Raw genomic sequence first — 20,318 nt, forward strand, 5'->3', positions numbered from 1 at the left:
AGTGGTGTGCCACAGGGATCGGTGCTGGGACCACAACTGTTTACAATATACATAGATGACCTGGAAGAGGGGACGGAGTGTAGTGTAACAAAATTTGCAGAGGACACAAAGATTAGTGGGAAAACGGGTTGTGTAGAGGACACAGAGAGGCTGCAAAGGGATTTAGATAGGTTAAGCGAATGGGCTAAGGTTTGGCAGATGGAATACAATGTCGGAAAATGTGAGGTCATCCACCTTGGAAAAAAAACAGTAAAAGGGAATATTACTTGAATGGGGAGAAATTACAACATGCTGCAGTGCAGAGGGACCTGGGGGTGCAGCAGGTAATCAGGAAGGCAAATGGAATGTTGGCCTTCATTGCAAGAGGGATGGAGTACAAAAGCAGGGAGGTCCTGCTGCAGCTATACAGGGTATTGATGAGGCCGCACCTGGAGTACTGCGTGCAGTTTTGGTCACCTTATTTAAGGAAGGATATACTAGCCTTAGAGGGGGTCCAGAGGCGATTCACTAGGCTGATTCCGGAGATGAGGGGGTTACCTTGTGATGATAGATTGAGTAGACTGGATCTTTACTCGTTGGAGTTCAGAAGGATGAGGGGTGATCTTATCGAAACATTTAAAATAATGAAAGGGATCGACAAGATAGAGGCAGAGAGGTTGTTTCCACTGGTCGGGGAGACTAGAAGTCGGGGGCACAGCCTCAAAATGCGGGGGAGCCAATTTAAAACCGAGTTGAGAAGGAATTTCTTCTTCCAGAGGGTTGTGAATCTGTGGAATTCTCTGTCTAGGGAAGCAGTTGAGGCTAGCTCATTGAATGTATTCAAATCATAGATTTTCAACCAATAAGGGAATTAAGGGTTATGGGGAGCGGGTGGGTAAGTGGAGCTGAGTCCACAGCCAGATCAGCCATGATCTTTTTGAATGGCGGAGCAGGCTCGAGGGGCTAGATGGCCTACTCCTGTTCCTAATTCTTATGTTCTTATGTAATCTGCGTTTGATCTCCGCAATGTAGAGACCACATTGTGAGCAGTGAATACAGTATACTACATAGAAAATAGGAGCAGTTGTAGGCCATTCGGCCCTTCGAGTCTGCACCGCCGTTCAATATGATTATGGCTGATCCTCTATCTCAACACCATATTCCCACTTTTCCCCCATACCCCTTGATGTCTTTTGTGTCAAGAAATCTATCTATCCATATCCCTCTTAAATATATTCAGTGACTTGGCCTTCACAGCCTTCTGTGGCAGAGAATTCCACAGCTTCACCACCCTCTGAGTGAAAATGTTTTTCCTCACCTCGGTCCTAAATTTCCTATCCCGTATCCTGAGACTGTGATCTCTTGTTCTCGACTTCCCAGCCAGGGGAAACATCCTCCCCGCATCTAGTTTATCCAACCCAGTCAGAATTTTATACGTTTCAATTAGATCCTTTCTCATTCTTCTAAACTCGAGTGAATACAGGCCAAGTTGACCCAATCTCTCCTCAAACAACAGTCCTGCTATCGCAGGTATCAGTCTGGTGAACTTTCACTGCACTCCCTCTATGGCTAGTATTTCTTAGGTAAGGAGACCAAAACTGCACCCAATACTCCAGGTGCAGGCTCACCAAGGCCCTGTATAATTGTAGTAAGACATCCTTGCTCCTGTACTCAAATCCTCTTGCAATGAAGGCCAACATACCATTTGCCTTCCTAATTGCTTGCTGCTCCTGCATGTTTGCTTTCAATGACTGATGTACAAGGACACCCAGGTCCCTCTGTACATCAACACTTCCCAAGCCATCACCATTTAAATAATACTTTGTCCTTATGTTTTTTCTACCGAAGTGGATAACTTCACATTTATCCACGTTATACTGCATCTGCCATGTGTTTGCCCACTCACTCAACCTATCTAAATCGCCTTGCAGCGTCTTTGCATCCTCCTCACAACTCACAATCCCACCTAGTTTTGTGTGATCAGCAAACTTGGAAATATTACATTTGGTTCCCTCCTCCAAATCATTGATATATACTGTGAATAGCTGGGGTCCAAGCACTGATCCCTGTGGTTCCCCACTAGTCACTGCCCGCCACCCTGAAAAAGATCCCTTTATTCCTACTCTCTGTTTCCTATTAGTTAACCCATTTTCAATCCATGCCAGTACATTACCCCCAATCCTACGTGCTTTAATTTTGCACACTAACCTCTTATGTGGGACTTTATCAAAGGCCTTCTGAAAATCCAAATACACTACATCCACTGGTTCTCCCTTATCTATTCTATCAGTTACATCCTCAAAACTCCAGTAGGTTTGTCAAACATGATTTTCCTTTCATAAATCCATATTGACTTTGTCTAATCCCGTTGATATTATCTAAGTGTCCCGTTATCACATCCTTGATAATAGACGTTTAGCATTTTCCCTACTACTGATGTTAGGCTAATCGGTCTGTAGTTCCCCATTTTCTCTCTCCCATCTTTTTTAAATAGTGGGATTACATTTGCCACCCTCCAATCTACAGGAACTGGTTCTATAATCTATAGAATTTTGGAAGATGACAACCAATGCATCCACCATTTCCATGGCTACCTCTTTTAGTTCTCTTGGATACAGATCATCAGGCCCTGGGGATTTATCGGCCTTCAGTCCCATTAGTTTCTCCAGCACTATTTTCTTACTAATAATCATTTCCTTTAATTCCTCTTGCTCTCTGGACCCTTGGTTCCCTCGTATTTCTGGGATGTTATTTGTGTCTCCTTCCATGAAGACAGAACTGAAGTAGTTATTTAATTATTCTCCCATTTTTGTCTGTAAATGACCTACATTTGTCCTCAGTAATCTTTTTCTTTTTACGTACTTGGAGAAACTGTTGGTCGGTTTTTATGTTCCTTGCAAGTTTACTCTCATACTCTATTTTTCCCCTCTTAATCAATCTCTTGGTCCTTTTTTGCTGAATTCTAAACTGCTCCCGATCCTCAGGCTTGCTACTTTTTCTGGCAACTTTGTATAATTCCTCTTTAAATCTAATACTATCCTTAATTTCTTTTGTTAACCATGGCTGGGCCACTATTACTTTTGTGTTTTTACGCCAGAAAGGAATGTATAACTGTTGCAATTCAGGCATTCATTCCTTAAATGCTAACCGTTGCCTATCCACCGTCATGCCTTTTAATGAATCTTCCCAATCTATCATAGCCAATTAATTCCTCATACCTTTGTAGTTTCCTGTGTTTAGATTTAGGACCCTAGTTTTGGTTTGGACGACTTCACTTTCCATCTCAATAAAGAATTCAATCATGTTATGGTCACTCTTCCCTAAAAGACCCCGCACAATAAGACTGTTAATTAACCCCTTCTCATTAGACAATACCCAATCTAGGGTAGCCTGTTCTCTAGTAGGCTCCTCAACAGACTGGTCTAAAAAACCATCTCATACACACTCCAGGAATTCATCTATCACAGTATTATTACTAATTTGGTTTTCCCAGTCTATACATAGATTAAAGTTACCTACGATTACTGTAGTACCCTTGCTACATGCATCTCTACATTGAAAGAAGTACAAGTAAATCACTGTTTCAACTGGAAGGAGTGTTTGGGGCCCTGGACAGTGGAAAGGGAGGAGGTAAAAGAGCAGGTGTTGCATCTCCTGCGCTTGCAGGGGAAGTTGTCCTGGGAAAGGGAGGGGCTGCTGGGGTGATTGAGGAGTGGACCAGGGTTTCGCGGAGGGAGCGGTCCCTTCGGAATGCTGAAAAGGGAGGAGAGGAAGATGTGGTTGCTGGTGGGATCACACTGGAGGATGAACCATTGAACGTGGAGGCTGGTGGGGTGAAGGGTGAGGACAAGGGGAATCGTATTCGTGGTTCTGGGAGGAGGGGAAAGGTTGAGAACAGAAGTGCGGGAAATAGAATGGACATGGTTGAGGGCCACGTCAACCATGTGGTAGAGGGGAATCCTTGGTTGACAAAAAACGAAGACATATCGGAAACACTAGCATGGAAGGTGACGTCGTCAAAATAAATGCGACGGAGATGGAGAAACTGGGAGAATGGAATGGAGTCCTTACAGGAAGCGGGGTGAGACGAAGTGTTGTCCAGGCAGCTGTAGGAGTCAATGGGCTTATAGTGAATGTTTGCTAATCCCCAGAAATAGAGACAGAGAAATCGAGGGAGGGAAGAGTCAGAGTTGGACCATGTGAAGGTGAGGGAAGGGTGGAAATTGAATGCAAAGTGAATTTCAAGGCGAGAGCAGGAAACGGCACCGATACAGTCATCGAGGTACCAAAAAAAGAGGTGAGGGAGGGAACACGAGTAGGACTGGAACAAAGAATGTTCCACATATCCCACGAAAAAGCAGGCATAGCTCGGACCCTGGGGAAGGGAGTGGAGTCAAAGGAGAAGTTGTTCAATGTGAGAACAAGTTCAGCCAGGCGGAGGAGGGTGGTGGTGGATGGGGACTGGTTGGGACTCTGTTCAACGAAGAAGCGGAGCGCCCTCAGGCCGTCCTGGTGGGGGATAGATGTGTCGAGGGATCGGACATCCATAGTGAAAAGGAGACTGTTAGGGCAAGGAGACAAGAAACTGTTAAAGTGGCGGAGGGCATCGGAGGAGTCACGGATGTAGGTGGAAAGAGACTGGATGCGGGGAGAAAAAATAAGAGTCGAGGAACAAATCAGTTCCGTGGGGCAAGAACAGGCTGAAACGATGGCACGACTAGGGCAGTCCTGTTTGTGGATCTTGGGAAGGAGGTAGAAGCAGGCTGTGTGGGGTTGGGGAACTATGAGTTTGGCGGCCGTGAAAGGAAGATCTCCAGAGGAGAAGAGGTCAGTGACAGTCTGGGAAATTATGGCTTGATGTTCGGTAGTGGGGTCATGGTCCAGAGGGAGGTAGAAGGAGGTGTCAGAGTTGGTGTTCAGCCTCCGCAAGGTAGAGATCGGTTCCCCAAACAACAACAGTGTCACCCTTGTCAGCAGGTTTAATGACAATGTTGGGGTTGGATCTGAGAGCATGTAGTGCTGCAAGTTCAGAGGGGGTTCACTGTCAACCGTGAGGGACTATGGAGCGTCCTCCTCCGTTTCGGCTGCCCCCAAAAGTTCGTCACCACAGAAACAGAGAAAATAGGTGCAGGAGTAGGCCATTCGGCCCTTCGAGCCTGCACCACCATTCAATAAGATCATGGTTGATCATTCACCTCAGTACCCCTTTCCTGCTTTCTCTCCATACCCCTTGATCCCTTTAGCCGTAAGGGCCATATTCAACTCCCTCTTGAATATATCCAACGAACTGGCATCAACAACTCTCTGCAGTAGGGAATTCCACAGGTTAACAACTCTGTGAAGAAGTTTCTCCTCATCTCGGTCCTAAATGACTTACCCCTTATCCTTAGACTGTGTCCCCTGGTTCTGGACTTCCCCAACATCAGGAACATTCTTCCTGTATCTAACTTGTCCAGTCCCATCAGAATTTTATATGTTTCTATGAGATCCCCTCTCATCCTTCTAAACTCTAGTGAATAAAGGCCCAGTCGATCCAGTCTCTCCTCATGTCAGTTCAGCCATCCTGGGAATCAGTCTGGTGAACCTTCACTGCATTCCCTCAATAGCAAGAACGTCCTTCCTCAGATTAGGAGACCAAAACTGTACACAATATTCCAGGTGAGGCCTCACCAAGGCCCTGTACAACTGCAGTAAGACCTCCCTGCTCCTATACTCAAAACCCCGAGCTATGAAGGCCAACATACCATTTGCCTTCTTCACTGCCTGCTGTACCTGCATGCCTACTTTCAATGACTGATGTACCATGACACCCAGGTCTCGTTGCACCTCCCCTTTTCCTAATCTGCCGCCATTCAGATAATATTCTGCCTTTGTGTTTTTGCCACCAAAGTGGATAACCTCACATTTATCCACATTATACTGCATCTGCCATGCATTTGTCCACTCACCTAACCTGTCCAAGACACCCTGCAGCCTCTTAGCGTGCTCCTCACAGCTCACACCGCCACCCAGTTTAGTGTCATCTGCAAACTTGGAGATATTACACTCAATTCCTTCACCTAAATCATTAATGTATATTGTAAAGAGCTGGGGTCCCAGCACTGAGCCCTGCGACACCCACTAGTCACTGCCTGCCATTCTGAAAAGGACCCGTTTATCCCGACTCTCTGCTTCCTGTCTGTCAACCAGTTCTCTATCTACGTCAGTACATTACCCCCAATACCATGTGCTTTAACTTTGCACATTAATCTCTTGTGTGGGACCTTGTCAAAAGCCTTTTGAAAGTCCAAATACACCACATCTACTGGTTCTCCCTTGTCCACTCTACTAGTTACATCCTCAAAAAATTCCAGAAGATTTGTCAAGCCCGATTTCCCTTTCATAAATCCATGTTGACTTGGACAATCCTGTCACTGCTTTCCAAATGCGCTGTTATTTCATCTTTAATAATTGATTCCAGCATTTTCCCCACTCCTAATGTCAGGCTAACCGGTCGATAATTCCCCGTTTTCTCTTTCCCTCCTTTTTTTTAAACAGTGGTGTTACATTAGCTACCCTCCAATCCATAGGAACTGATCCAAAGTCGATAGACTGTTGGAAAATGATCACCAATGCATCCACTATTTCTTGGGCCACTTCCTTAAGTACTCTGGGATGCAGACTATCAGGCCCTGGGGATTTATCGGCCTTCAATCCCATCAATTTCCCAAACACAATTCCTCGCCTAATAAGGATATCCTTCAGTTCCTCCTTCTCACTAGAACCTCGGTCCCCTAGTACTTCCGGAAGGTTATTTGTGTCTTCCTTCATGAAAACAGAACCAAAGTGTTTGTTCAACTGGTCTGCCATTTCTTTGTTCTCCTGGAAACGATGGAGGTTGAACAGGTTCCCACTCCAGCGGGGAGCTTGTTGACTGTGAGGTGGAGCATTGCAGCGAGGAAGATTGAGAAGAGGGTTGGAGCGATGACACACCCTGCTTGATCCTGGTCCGGACGTGGATTGGGTCTGTAATGGATCCGTTGGTCAGGATCACAGCCTGCATGTCATCACCTGAATCTGACTGCAAGGGACCTACGTTTGTCTTCACTAATCTTTTTCTCTTCCCATATTTATAGAAGTTTTTGCAGTCAGTTTTTATGTTCCCGGCAAGCTTCCTCTCATACTGTATTTCCCCCCTTCTAATTAAACCCTTTGTCCTCCTCTGCTGAATTCTAAATTTCTTCCAGTCCTCAGGTTTGCTGCTTTTTCTGGCCAATTTATACGCCTCTTCCTTGGATTTAACACTATCACCATCCTCCGCCTGCTCCACGACGACATGCAAGCAGTGATCCTGACCAACGGATCCATTACAGACCCAATCAACGTCCGGACCGGGGTCAAGCAGGGGTGTATCATCACGCCAACCCTCTTCTCAATCTTCCTCGCTGCAATGCTCCACCTCACACTCAACAAGCTCCCCGCTGGAGTGGGAACCTGTTCAACCTCCGTCGTCTCCAGGCCAGATCCAAGACCGTCCCAACCTCTGTCGTCGAACTACAGTACGCGGACGACGCATGCGTCTGCGCACATTCAGAGACTGAACTCCAAGTCATAGTCAACATCTTCACTGAGGCGTGCGAAAGCATGGACCTTACACTAAACATCTGTAAGACAAAGGTCTTCCACCAGCCTGACCCCACAACACAACACTACCCCCACCCCCCCAGTCATCAAGATCCACGACGCGGCCCTGGACAATGTGGACCACTTTCCATACCTCGGGAGCCTAATATCAACAAGGGCAGACATCGACGATGAGATTCAACACTGCTTCCAGTGTGCCAGCACAGCCTTCGGCTCCCTGAGGAAAAGTGTGTTCGAAGATCTGGCCCTCAAATCTGCCACCAATCTCATGGTCTACAGGACTGTAGTGATACCCGCCCTCCTGTATGGCTCAGAGACGTGGACCATATACAGTAGACACCTCAAATCGCTGGAGAAACATAGAAATGCCACCAATGATGTCTCCGCATGATCATGAAAATCCCCTGGCACCAACGTTAGCGTCCTCGATCAGGCCAACATCCCCAGCATCAAAGTACTGACCACACTCTACCAGCTCCATTGGGTGGACCACATTTTTCGCATGCTTGACACGAGACTCCTAAAACAAGCGCTCGACTCGGAACTCCTACATGGCAAGCGAGCCCAAGGTGGGCAGAGGAAACGTTTCAAGGACACCCTCAAAGCCTCCTTGATAAAATGCAACATCCCCACTGACACCTGGGAGTCCCTGGCCAATGACCGCCCTAAGTGGAGGAAGTGCATCCGGAAGGCGCTGAGCACCTTGAGTCTCATCGCCGAGAGCATGCAGAAACCAAGTGCAGGCAGCGGAAGGAGCGTGCAGCAGACCTGTCCCACCCACCCTTTTCTTTAGCGACTATCTGTCCCACCTGTGATATAGACTGTAATCCCCGAATTGGACTGTTCAGTCACCTAAGAACTCATTTTTGGAGTGGAAGCAAATCTTTCTCAATTTCGAGGGACTGCCGATGAGGTTGGAGTGAGAGAGTGGAGCACAGAAATTGAGATGGCCGATGTCACGCCGGCAGTTTGCAATGAAAAGATCCAGAGAGTGTAAGAGGCCAGATGGAGGGGTCCAGGTAGAGCGAGAATTCTGAAAACGGGAAATAGGGTCAGCTGTGCGGGTGGGGGCAGGGGAAGACACCTAGCCAAAGAAGTGGGCGTGAAGGCGAAGGCAACGAAAAAGAGTTCAGAGTTATGCTGAGCTCGAAATTCATTGAGGCGGGGGCATAAGGGGATGAAGCACAGGCCTTTGCTGAGGACTGGTTGTTCGGTGTCAGAGGGGATAGTGAAAACATGGCAGGGGGTGAGATTGGAAGAAGGGATAGGATCAAAGGAAAGTTAAGGTCAAGAAGTTTCCGGAGGTGCTTTGGTGTCCAAGAGGTGTTGAACCTTAGGATGCTTGACACCTGAAGGGAAAGAAAAAGTTTTTTGTTAAAGCTCCGGATAAGGTGTCGGATGAAATGGAACTACAGACTCTCCCTCCCTGAAACATTGGGGCAGAAATTCCTCCCAAGGACTTCCCGTGGGCAAAGCACTTAATAATAGACATAAAATGCGCACTTACCTGAAGCTGCTGCGCCTGCTCGAAATCCCGATCCACAGGCCTCCTCTCTCTGCGCGTCGCAGCGCCTGATTGTTGGGACATGTGCAGGAGTCACGTGTGCCTGGACACCCAATCACAGGTAAGTATTTTCTCATTCATTGTAATAGGAGTTACGAAACTCCTATTACAATGAATGAGAAAAACCTCAAAATGCACAAGCACTACATAAAACATTTAAACACTTCACACAATACACTAATAGAAATTAAAGTTATTATACATGTTTTTTTAAAGAAAAAAAATTGCCGATTTTTAAAAAAAGTTAGGGTTAGGATTTAAAATAACATTATCTAAGTGGGCAGGGTTTTAACATAAATATGTTTTTTAAATTTTTATTTTAATCATGTTTTTGATAGGTTTTTAAATTCTTACGCCTGTAAAAGTAGGTTATGCGCCTGTTTTTTCAGGCACAAGATTTTTGAGGACATTTGCCGGGCAAGATATGCGTAAATCCCGCAATCTTACCTGCTCAACTGTCCTCGCTCCCGAGATGTCTACGATCTGTCAAGTTCCAGCGCATGCGCATTGCGTGCTAAAAAAACGGCTTTTCCGATGCCTTCCCGGGTCCGTAGAAACTTTGTACGGGCCCGGGACATCGGAATTTCTACCCCATTAACTCTGATTCTCTCTCCAGATGCTGCCTGACCTGCTGCGTATTTCTAGCACTTGCTGTTTTTACTTCAGAAGTACTTAATTGGCTGTAAAGCGTCCTGAGGTCATGAAAGGCGCTACAAAAATGCAAATTTTTGCTTTCTATAATCCTGCTCACACATTTGGAGGTCCAGTTTTGATACACTGAACACAGAGGTAGAAACAGGAAACATGTCAAATCCTTTACGTTTAATCAGACTGGCTGCCGGCCAAATTTTCTATTTAATGAAGTCCTGCCAACCTCTGGGTTCCCTGCATTTTCAGGTTTCTATCTACGACTCCGTCCACCTTCCTGTAAATATGGACACGTTTATTTGGAACACCAAAAGCTCTGATTGGGTCCCCTTGATCACATGACTGATCCCCTTGGTGGATAAGACACACCCAGCAATTTCTCTGGAATGTGTAGGTAGAACCGCCCTGCCTACGTAATCAGTGAAATTGCAAAGTGTAATTCGAGTGATTCTGACTGTCAACTCCAGACAGAATAGCGTCCACTCTCACAGGTTAAGGCCTTCTCCCACCCCCCAAACAAGTTCCTGCCCCATCTCCTTTCCCCAAATTCATGAACTAATCACCTGCCCCCCCCCGCCCCCCCCCCCACCCCAGCCAAGATGCTAACCTACTCCCCAAGCCCAACTTTCTGACCGAATCACCCACCCAAAGTTGCTGATCTACTCCGCCCCACCCCCCCTGCCCAAGTTCCTGACCTTCTTCACACACTGCTGCCTCTACCCCGGGTTCCTGACCTTCTGCAGAAATTCCTCTCCCACGGATTCTTAACCTCTCCTCACCCCCCAAAGTTCCTGACCTCCCTGTCCCACCGAATCACCCCTCTCTCTCCGACATCCTTGTCTTTCTCTTTCCCCTCTTCCTGAACTCTTCTCTCTCTCCCCCTCCCTCTCCGAACTATCTCTCTCCCTCCCTCTCTCTGCACCCCCCCGACCTCTTTCTCTCTCCATCCCTCCCCCGACCTCTCTCTCTTTCTCTCTCTTCCCCCTCCCCTGACCTCTCTTTCCCTTCCCCTCCCTCCGACGACCTCCCTCTACCCCCCGACCCCCCCCTCTCTCTCTCTACTCTCCCACTGACCTCTCTCTCTCTCTCTACTCCCCCCTCCCGACCTCTCTCTCTACCCCGCCTTCAACCTCTCTCTCTCTCTCTCTCTCTCTCTCTCCCGCTCTTCCCCCCACCCCCCGCGGCTCGCGCTCTCTCTCTCTCTCTCTCTCTCTCCTACCCCCCTCCCGATTTCTCTCTCTCTCTCTCTCTCTCTCTCTCTCTCTACCCCCCCGAACTCTCTCTCTCTTCCCCCCTCTCTCTCGCTCCGACCTCCCGGATCCACAACTGTGGGATACTGCGCATACGCGGCTGGACCTTGGTGACATTGCGCATGGGCATAAGGGGATCGGGTACGCATGCGCAAAAAGGGGCGCACATGCACAGGAGAAGTGAAAAATGTTGTTGTAAATAATCACTCCATGTAAATATCAGGACCACGTCTGGTTGATGACATTTCAACAGAACTGGAACATGTTAGAGATTAAGCCGGTATAGTGCCAGAGAAAAGGTTGGGAGTGGGGGCAGGGAAAGAACAAAAAGGATAGGTATATGATAGGGCAAGAGTAATTAAATGACAAATATAATGATGGTGCAAGATAAAAGGAGATGATAACAGGAAAAATATCAAAACAAAAGATGGGTGCAAATGGTTGCATCACAATAGCAGAGAGGGGGTAAGCATGGGAAATCTAGTAAAGCGGAGAGAGTTGCCGTACCCCGGGAATATAGCAAATTTTAATTATAACCTGTTTGTAATCAAGAAAGCTACAGTTTAATATACATTAGCTTGCAATTTTTACTTGAATTAAAATATGGAAAATGCTGTGAGCCGCATTAAAATCACCCCAGACATTCAGTAACAGCCTCTGCCAACGATGAATCTATTAGATCAACCAAAAAGCATAATAAACTTGTATGAGGCACACTTATATGGCATTTTTCTGGTGTCTCCGCAAACCCTTTTCTCCCAGTACTGTTGAGTCTCTAGACGTACCAATCAAAACATTCTTGCTTTGCTGGCCCAAAGTATCTTGCCGTCTGGCTGTCACAGATTCTCTCTAGCCGGCCAAGACTCTAAGATGCTTGCTTCGTAGACCTGCCTAAACAAACTTCACAGGTATAAGTTCAATATTTTCAAAGGCAGGCCTCAACTCAAGGAATAAAACAATCTTATCCCGTCCGAGAATGTCAATATGGAACAATTTCCCAACTAGGGCCAGCATAAAACTAATTAATTGGCTCATGGAAGGAGGGAAGTATCCTTAGTGCCTCTGTTTTTTTTTGTATGTCACAAAGATCACTTTCTGATCAAGTCTTTTAGGATGGAGACAGTAGCTGGATCTAATATTTTAAAATATTTTCTTGATGGAAAAAGCACAATTTCCATTTGGCAAGGAAATCTAAGAGACTACTACTATATGTTCTCTGTAGTTTATCTCAAAAGGTTAGGTTAGAACCTTGAATTAAATATCACCCATCTGCATTGTATACACATTTGTTCTAGTATTTCCCAGACTTTTGGTTAATCTAGATCACACATATTTAACTTCAAAATATAACAGGACAATTGTATGACATATAATTAAATGCAAGACGGAATGCTATTTTCTAGTGGAGAGGATCATTTTTAAGTTATGCAATAAAAAGGAGCAAATAATTGGATCTCCAGCTTTCAATTTTAACTGTTGAAATTACAATTCTTTTATTGTTTTTGAAGAATTTTACAGGGAAATATAAAATTTTGCATAATACTCAGCTGGAAGTAAAACAATGCCTGCAAAGTGGGAGCAGTGATTTTTTTTCCTGAATTTACAAGAATATAAATCGTTGAAACTGTTCCTACCTTTTTCAATTTTGAAATTCCGCTGTGCGCTCTAATTGATGCCAAAAGTGCAGAGTGTTCATTCTTTGTCGCAGTGAATGAAGATTTCTTCAGGTTACCATTATTCAAGGAATCAGAAGTCTGGCAAAAATAATGTACAGAGACAGTACATAGATCAGAAACCGTCTCCTCAAAACTGCCACCAAGCTCATGGTCTACAGGGCTGTAGTAATACCTGCCCTCCTGTATTGCTGAGACATGGACCATGTACAGCAGACACCTCAAGTTGCTGGAGAAATATCACCAACAATGTCTCTGCAAGATCCTACAAATCCCCTGGGAGGACAGGTGCACCAACATCAGCGTCCTCGTCCAGGCTAACATCCCCAGCATTGAAGCACTGACCACACTCGATCAGCTCCACTGGGCAGGCCACACTGTCCGCATGCCAGACACAAGACTCCCAAAGCAAGTGCTCTACTCGGAGCTCTTTCACGTCAAACGAGCCAAAAGTGGGCAGCGGAAACGCTACAAGGACACCCTCAAAGCCTCCCTGATAAAGTGCGACATCCCCACTCACACCTGGGAGTCCCTGGCCCAAGACTGCCCGAAGTGGAGAAAGTGCATCCGAGAGGGTGCTGAGCACCTCGCGTCTCAACGCCGAGAGCGTGCAGAAATCAAGCGCAGGCAGCGGAAAGAACATGCGGCAAACCAGTTCCACCCACCCCTTCCCTCAACGACTATCTGTCCCACCTGTGACAGAGTCTGTGGCTCTCTTATTGGATTGTTCAGCCACCAAAGAACTCACTTCAGGAGTGGAAGAAAGTCTTCCTCGATCCCGAGGGACTGCCTATGACGATGATCAGAAATTACATATTGAAGCAGCTAGATTTATCACGAAATCACATCAGAACTAAAGAAACAAATGGAGATTTATACCTTTCTAAGTCGTTCTTTGTTTTGTCCTGATTGAATGGCTTCCATGAGAGAGCTGTGTATACACTCATCTTTCTGTACTGGCTTCTGAATGATGGGTTTGAATTTCTTGACAGGCCCAAACATGTTGGTATTGGGTTTGATATTGAAGTAATTTGTGTGAAAGGAAGGTGAAAGTTCTGACTGCTCTGCAAATGCTGTTTCAGTGACTGAAGAGGCCATAGTAGACACTGTTGGCAGATTCGAAGCAGACAAATTATGTGAGATGCGGTCACTCTGTCCCGCAGCAGTAGAATGATTTTTAACACAATCTGAAAATGAAGTTGAAGCTGGAGTAAATGTAAGGGTCATAGATGTATTAACGAACTGATCGTTTGGGGCATTGGAAGTCACATCTTTCACAACAGGTGAATCCAAAGCACTTTGTGGAATCTGACTCTTTGCAGTGAGAAATTGCTCGTTGATGGAAAAGGCTTCCTTTATGATTAACCGGGAAAGTTGTGATTGGAAAGTAACTTTGTTAAATGAGCTTGTTTGATTTGACACATCTTTAATCAACCAATTCTGATTTGGAACAGTTTTAGCTTCTTGTGGCACAACATTTTTATGGTTGATCACTTTTCCAACATTTTCTGTGCTACAGTAGGAGTGGAGTGCAAACTCTGTGTTCAGTTGGCTTCCTGTGCAATTTCTTTGTGAGGGCTTCAAAGAAGATTTCTCCTCAGCAGATCTGAATTTATGTTTATCCTCAGATTTACTCTCAAATCCAGTGTGACATTCATCATTCGGTTCATTCCCAGCTCCATTTTTAGTTGATTGTATGCCTGTGTAGCGGCAAATTGCTGAGGCAACATATTGGCTTGATGTTCTTCTGAAGGGCCTGATAAAATTACCTTCTGTTTTGGGATGGGTATTCGCTGGTATGCTTGTAATTTTTACATTCGATGGCATTACTGACACCAATGGTTTTTCCTCAGTGGATTGTGAGTAGGTTTTAAGTGACTTACTACTCACAGCTGCAGTCTGCTCAGTAACTGCTTTAGATTTGGGGGATATATTTGTTAACTGCTTTGCTGGCTCTTGTAGTTGCAACCTACCAGCTGTGCAACTTGTTGTATTTATTGCTATAGTTGCAGCTGGGTTGGCACATGGCAGATTATCCTTATCAGTACTTTTCACATTCCAAAATGCCTTTGCCCTCCCTACAAGCGATTCTTTGTCACTGGCTGAACTGTTTGTTGCAGTCTCTTTGTTTTTTCTTTCACTGATCTTTGTATGTATTAAGTTGCCTTGTTCATCAATCTTGATAGCATCTGTAGTTAGTGACGAGCCTTCTTTTCGCTGAGATTTTACAACTGGTTTTGGTGGAGTAACTGTGAATGTTCTCATACCTACTTTTGGAACACATTCATTGGTAATTTTGTTGGCAGTGTTTAGCCACCTGTCTGATTTACGTTTGTGTTCTGGAGCACAGGTTGCTGCTGAACGGTTCTTATCTTGCCTCAGGTGTTGTGCTTGGCTGTTCCTCAGTATTTCCACACAGTTTTCAGCTTCCGATGTTATTGGGTCAACCTCTGCAGTTGCAGTGTTGTGCACTTCTTTTCTACCATTCCCACTAACCTGCATATCATACTTCAGTTCAACTGCAGGCAAAACAATTGTTAATTTATTCTCCCCTGGCTTCATCTCTTCTTGAACATCATTAATCTCTCCCTGAAAATTTTCTATTGCTTTTTTAATGGGTTCTTTTTGGATGTCTGTACAGGCACTTGCAGGATAGGATGTCTTAAATGAAACATCAGATCGTGCTTGACCATGAATATTGGTTCGGAAAGCTCCAGTTATTGTCTTTGAGTTTGTTTGCCTACTTCTGTCTGCATCGTGTAATCCTTTTACTTCTGTAGGCCTGGGTACTTTTTCCAGTAATATCTTCTCTTCAATTTCCTCGTGGCAAGTCCATGATAGTTCATCAATAATCGTCACTGGAACAATTTCCTGTTCATCAATGGTTCTGTCAGACAACGTGGAAGATTTTTTGAAGGCCAATCCTTCTTGCATAGCTACCGAAGAAATAATTAAAAATTGCTTACAAGTCTTTAAAAAATCCTGATTGCCAGCAGCAAAGTACAAAGGTTAAAAAGGTTGTTTTAAGAAACCCCCCCACTTCAAGGAGTAATATATGATTGCAGCATTTTCATTATTTAAGTAGTTTTAAAACACTCTGCTCTACAAAATGCTTACAAATTACTGACATTTTGTTGGGAGAGAAGATTTAGTGCAGCTAATCTAGGGCATTATGCTGTGGAGAGAGTACTTAGAATTAGCCAAGAAGTGCTCTAAAATTCACATTAAACGTGTGGTTTGTCTTTGTCAGAACTTGCATGTTTTTCCACAAAGCCTACAATCTAATTACAAAACTGAAACCAGGCATGGTGCACCCTGTTGAAAGCTAAACCTGTTTGTTATTAATGCATTGGCTGTCCTATATTTTGATTAGCTCCACAAGCAGTTCTGTTTCCAAAATGAAAGGTTAATTTTTTTTCAAAAGTTCACCATTAGTTACAGTATTTACAAAGACATAATTTGTTTTTAACCGAGCTGTTTTAATTAAATTGTTGAAATAATCATTTTGATTGTACTTAAAAAAAAATGTTTAAGAAATTAAAAATTGCAAGAAACCTATCAAACTTTTGACATTTGCATTTTGGTGTAAACTAGGGACTAGAAATTCAGCTCCATAGCGGGTGCCGTTTTGTGACAAAAATGGTGTCCATTTCTGGTGTATGCCGTGCCATACGCCATCTTGGTGAGGGCGGTAGAGCGGGGAGGGGGTGTTTGGAGTGTGAGCCAAAAGTATGTAGCGTAGGCAGATAGTGATGTCAATCAGTGTGCCACGCTGATTTGACGTCAGCACTACCATTTTCATCCTCAACGCTGGAGCAAATGCCCTGTCTTACCCTCACATAGCTGAATTTGTGTTCAGCAGCAGCAAGGACCACCCCACCCCCGCACCTCCACCAGTGATACTTAAAGGTATCAGCAACCACGCTAAGGTTAGTTGCTGATTAATTTCTAATGGCTCTGTGTAGGGTTGTGGAAGTGTTTGGAACTTTCTAGAGTTGTTTAAAGTTGGTGAGGTGACAGGGAGTGGCGCTGCAAGTGGAGAAGGTCTTGGTCCTGACTTCAAGGGTTAGTATCAAAGTCACAAATGACATCCTATGTGACTGTGACAAAGGTTAACTATCCCTCCTCATCCTCTTGACCTGTCTGCAGCCTTTAACCCGGTTGACTACACCATCCATGTCCAACGCCTCTCCATCGTCATCCAGCTGGGTAGGACTGCCCTCGCCTGGCTCCATTCTTATCTATCTAACCATAGCCAGAGAATCACTCTGAACACGTGGCTCAAAGATTGGCATGGGAGAAATGGGTTTCAATTCTTGGGGCACTGGCACCAGTCCTGGGCTAAGAGGGAGCTGTCCCATTGGGATGGGCTTCGCTTGAACCATGCTCGGACCAGTGTCCTGGCGAATTGAATAACTAGGGCTGTAAGATAGGGCTCTAAACAATATAGTGGGGAGGGTTCGGGTGAGCGGATATTCAAAAAGTAAAAGAGAAAGGAGAAGGCAATAGTGCAGGGTAGCGTTAGGGGGGGTAATGATAACCGGAGTGAGACAGGAAGGGACAGAACGTATAAACATAAGAGTACATCAGAAAGTGGGGTCAGAGTAGGAAAAACTGGTAAAAAGACAAAATTAAAAGCTCTTTATCTGAATGCACGCAGCATTCATAACAAGATAGATGAGTTGACTGCACAAATAGAAATAAATGAGTATGATCTGATAGCCATTAGAGACGGGGACCAAGGCTGGGAACTGAATATTCAAAGATATTTGACATGTCGGAAGGATAGGCAGAAATGAAAAGGAAGTGGGGTAGCTCTGTTAATAAAGGATGAGATCAGTGTAGTAGTGAAAATGATATTGGCTCAGAAGATCAAGATGTGGAATCAGCTCGGGTGGAGATAAGAAATAATAAGGGAAAGTCGTCACTGGTGGGAATAGTCTATACGCCCCCTAACAGTGGCTACACTGTAGGACAGAGTATAAATCAGGAAATAATGAAGGCTTGAAAAATTGGTACTGCAATAATCATGCGTGATTTTAATCTTCATATTGATTGGACAAATCAAATTGGCAAAGTTAGCCTTGAGGAAGAGTTCATACAGTGTATTCGGGATGGTTTCTTAGAACAACCAGGGAGCAGACTATTTTAGATCTCGTAATGTGTAATGAGCTAGGATCAATTAATGATGTTGTAGTAAAGGATTGTATGGGTAAGAGTGATCATAGCATGTTAGAATTTCAAATTCAGCTTGACGGTGAGAAACTTGAGTCTCAAACTAGCGTCCTGAACTTAAAGAAAGGCAATTACAAAGGTATGAAGACAGAGTTGGCCAAAGTGGACTAAAGGGTAAGATAGTAGATAAGCAGTGACAGACATTTAAGAAGATATATCATAACTCTCAGCAAAGATATATTTCAGTGAGAAAGACTCTAACAGAAGGATGAACCATCTATGGCTAACTAAGGAAGCAAAGGATGGTATCAAATTGAAAACAAAGGCATACAATTTTGCGAAGATTAGTGGTAGGCCAGAGGATTGAGAAATTTTTAGAAATCAGCAAAGGATGACTAGAAAATGAGAGAGAAGATAGATTATGAGAGAAAACTAGCAAGAAAGATAAAACCAGACAGAAGGAGCCTCTACAGATATATCAAAAGGAAGAGAGTGGCAAAAGTAAACATTGGTCCCCTAGAGGATGAGACTAGGGAATTAATAATGGGAAACAGGGAAATGGCAAAGACTTTGAACAAATATTTTATATCGGTCTTCATGGTAGAAGACACTAAAAGCATCCCAATATTAGATAATCAAGGGGCTATAGGGAGAGGGAAACTTAAAACAATCAGTATTACTAGAGGAAAAAGTACAAGGCAAACTAATGGGATTAAAGGTGAACAAGTCTCCTCGACCTGATGGCCTACATCCTAGGAGAGTAAAAGAGGTGGCTGCAGAGATGGTGGATTCTGGAGAGGTCCCACTGGATTGGAAAACCGCAAATGTAACGCCCCTATTTAAAAAGGGAGGGAAATAGAAAGCAGGAAACTAGAGAACAGTTAGCCTAACATCTGTCATTCAGAAAATGCTGGAGTACATTATTAAGGAAGTAGTAGCAAGACACCGAGAAAATCATAATACAGTCAAGCAGAGTCAGCACATTTTTATGAAAGGGAAATTACGCATGACAAATTTGCTGGAGTTCCTTGAAGATGTAACGAGCAGGGTGGATAAAGGAGAACCAGTAGATGTTGTGTATTTGGATTTCCAGAAGGCTTTCGATAAGGTACCACATAAAAGGTTAGTGCACAAGATAAGAGCACACGGGGATTGGGGGTAATATATTAGCATGGGTAGAGGATTGGCTAACGAACAGAAAACAGAGAGTCGGGATAAATGGGTCATTTTAAGGTTGGCAAACTGCAACTGGTATGGTGCCACAGGAATCCGTGCTGGGGCCTCAACGATTTATATTCTATATTAATCATACCCCCATCTTCAAGTCTGGATCATTGATGTATACCACAAAAAGCAAGGGAACTAGTACTGAGCCCTGCGGAACCCCACTAGAAATAGCCTTCCAGTCACAAAAACATGCATCAACCATTACCCTCTGCTTCCTGCCTTTGAGCCAATTTTGGATCCAATTTGCCACTTTGCCCTGGATCCCATGGACTTTTACTTTCATGACCAGTCTGCCATTTGGGACCTTATCAAAAGCCTTAATAGCCACATTCCGCAATTCTGATTGAGATCCAGTGACTCTTGTTGGAAAGTGCAGGTGTGAACGAAGAGTCTGTCAACACCAGACTCAAAAAGAATGAAAGTCAGCTGAGATAGATAGATTTTTGGACTCATGGGAAATGAAGGGATATGGGGATCGGGGGGGAAAGTGGAATTGAGGTTGAAGATCAGCCATAAGAAGATAAGAAATAGGAGCAGGAGTAGGTCATACGGCCCCTCGAGCCTGCTCCGCCATTTAATACGATCATAGCTGATCCGATCATGGACTCGCTCCCCATAACCCCTTATTCTCTTATCGGTTAAGAAAATGTCGATCTCTGTCTTAAATTTACTCAATGACCCAGCTTCCACAGCTCTCTAAGGCAGCGAATTCCACAGATTTACAACCCTCAGAGGAAATTCCACCTCATCTCAGTTTTAAATGGGCAGCCCCTTATTCCAAGATTATGCCCCCTAGTTCTAGTCTCCCCTATCAGTGGAAACATCCTCTCTGCATCCACCTTGTCAAGCCCCCTCATAATCTTATACGTTTCGATAAGATCACCTTTCATTCTTCTGAATTCCAATGAGTAGAGGCCCAACCTACTCAACCTTTCCTCATAAGTCAACCCCCTCATCTCCGGAATCAACCGAGTGAACCTTCTCTGAACTACCTCCAAAGCAAGTATATCCTTTCATAGAAATATAGAATCAGAGAAAATCGGTGCAGGAGTAGGCCATTCGGCCCTTCGAGCCTGCATCACCATTCAATAAGATTATGACTGATCATTCCCTCAGTACCCCTTTCCTGCTTTCTCTCCATATCCCTTGATCCCTTTAGCCGTAAGGGCCATATCTAAC

At 44.6% G+C, this 20,318-nt stretch overlaps 1 protein-coding gene across 2 annotated transcripts in view; it reads right to left on the minus strand.

The window, feature by feature from the left end:
* The window catches only part of cobl (cordon-bleu WH2 repeat protein), a 751,655-nt gene that overhangs the window by 85,313 nt on the left and 646,024 nt on the right, over nucleotides 1-20,318 (minus strand). For both annotated transcript variants that reach the window (XM_070881173.1, XM_070881172.1), the window contains 2 exons: nucleotides 13,617-15,673; nucleotides 12,699-12,818 (listed from right to left, as the gene is read on the minus strand). In XM_070881173.1, coding sequence (XP_070737274.1) covers nucleotides 12,699-12,818; nucleotides 13,617-15,673 — 2,177 coding nt within the window. The remainder of the gene's footprint in view (nucleotides 1-12,698; nucleotides 12,819-13,616; nucleotides 15,674-20,318) is intronic.

This window comes from Pristiophorus japonicus, chromosome 5 (assembly GCF_044704955.1).
Source record: "Pristiophorus japonicus isolate sPriJap1 chromosome 5, sPriJap1.hap1, whole genome shotgun sequence".
Classification (NCBI taxonomy): domain Eukaryota; kingdom Metazoa; phylum Chordata; class Chondrichthyes; family Pristiophoridae; genus Pristiophorus; species Pristiophorus japonicus.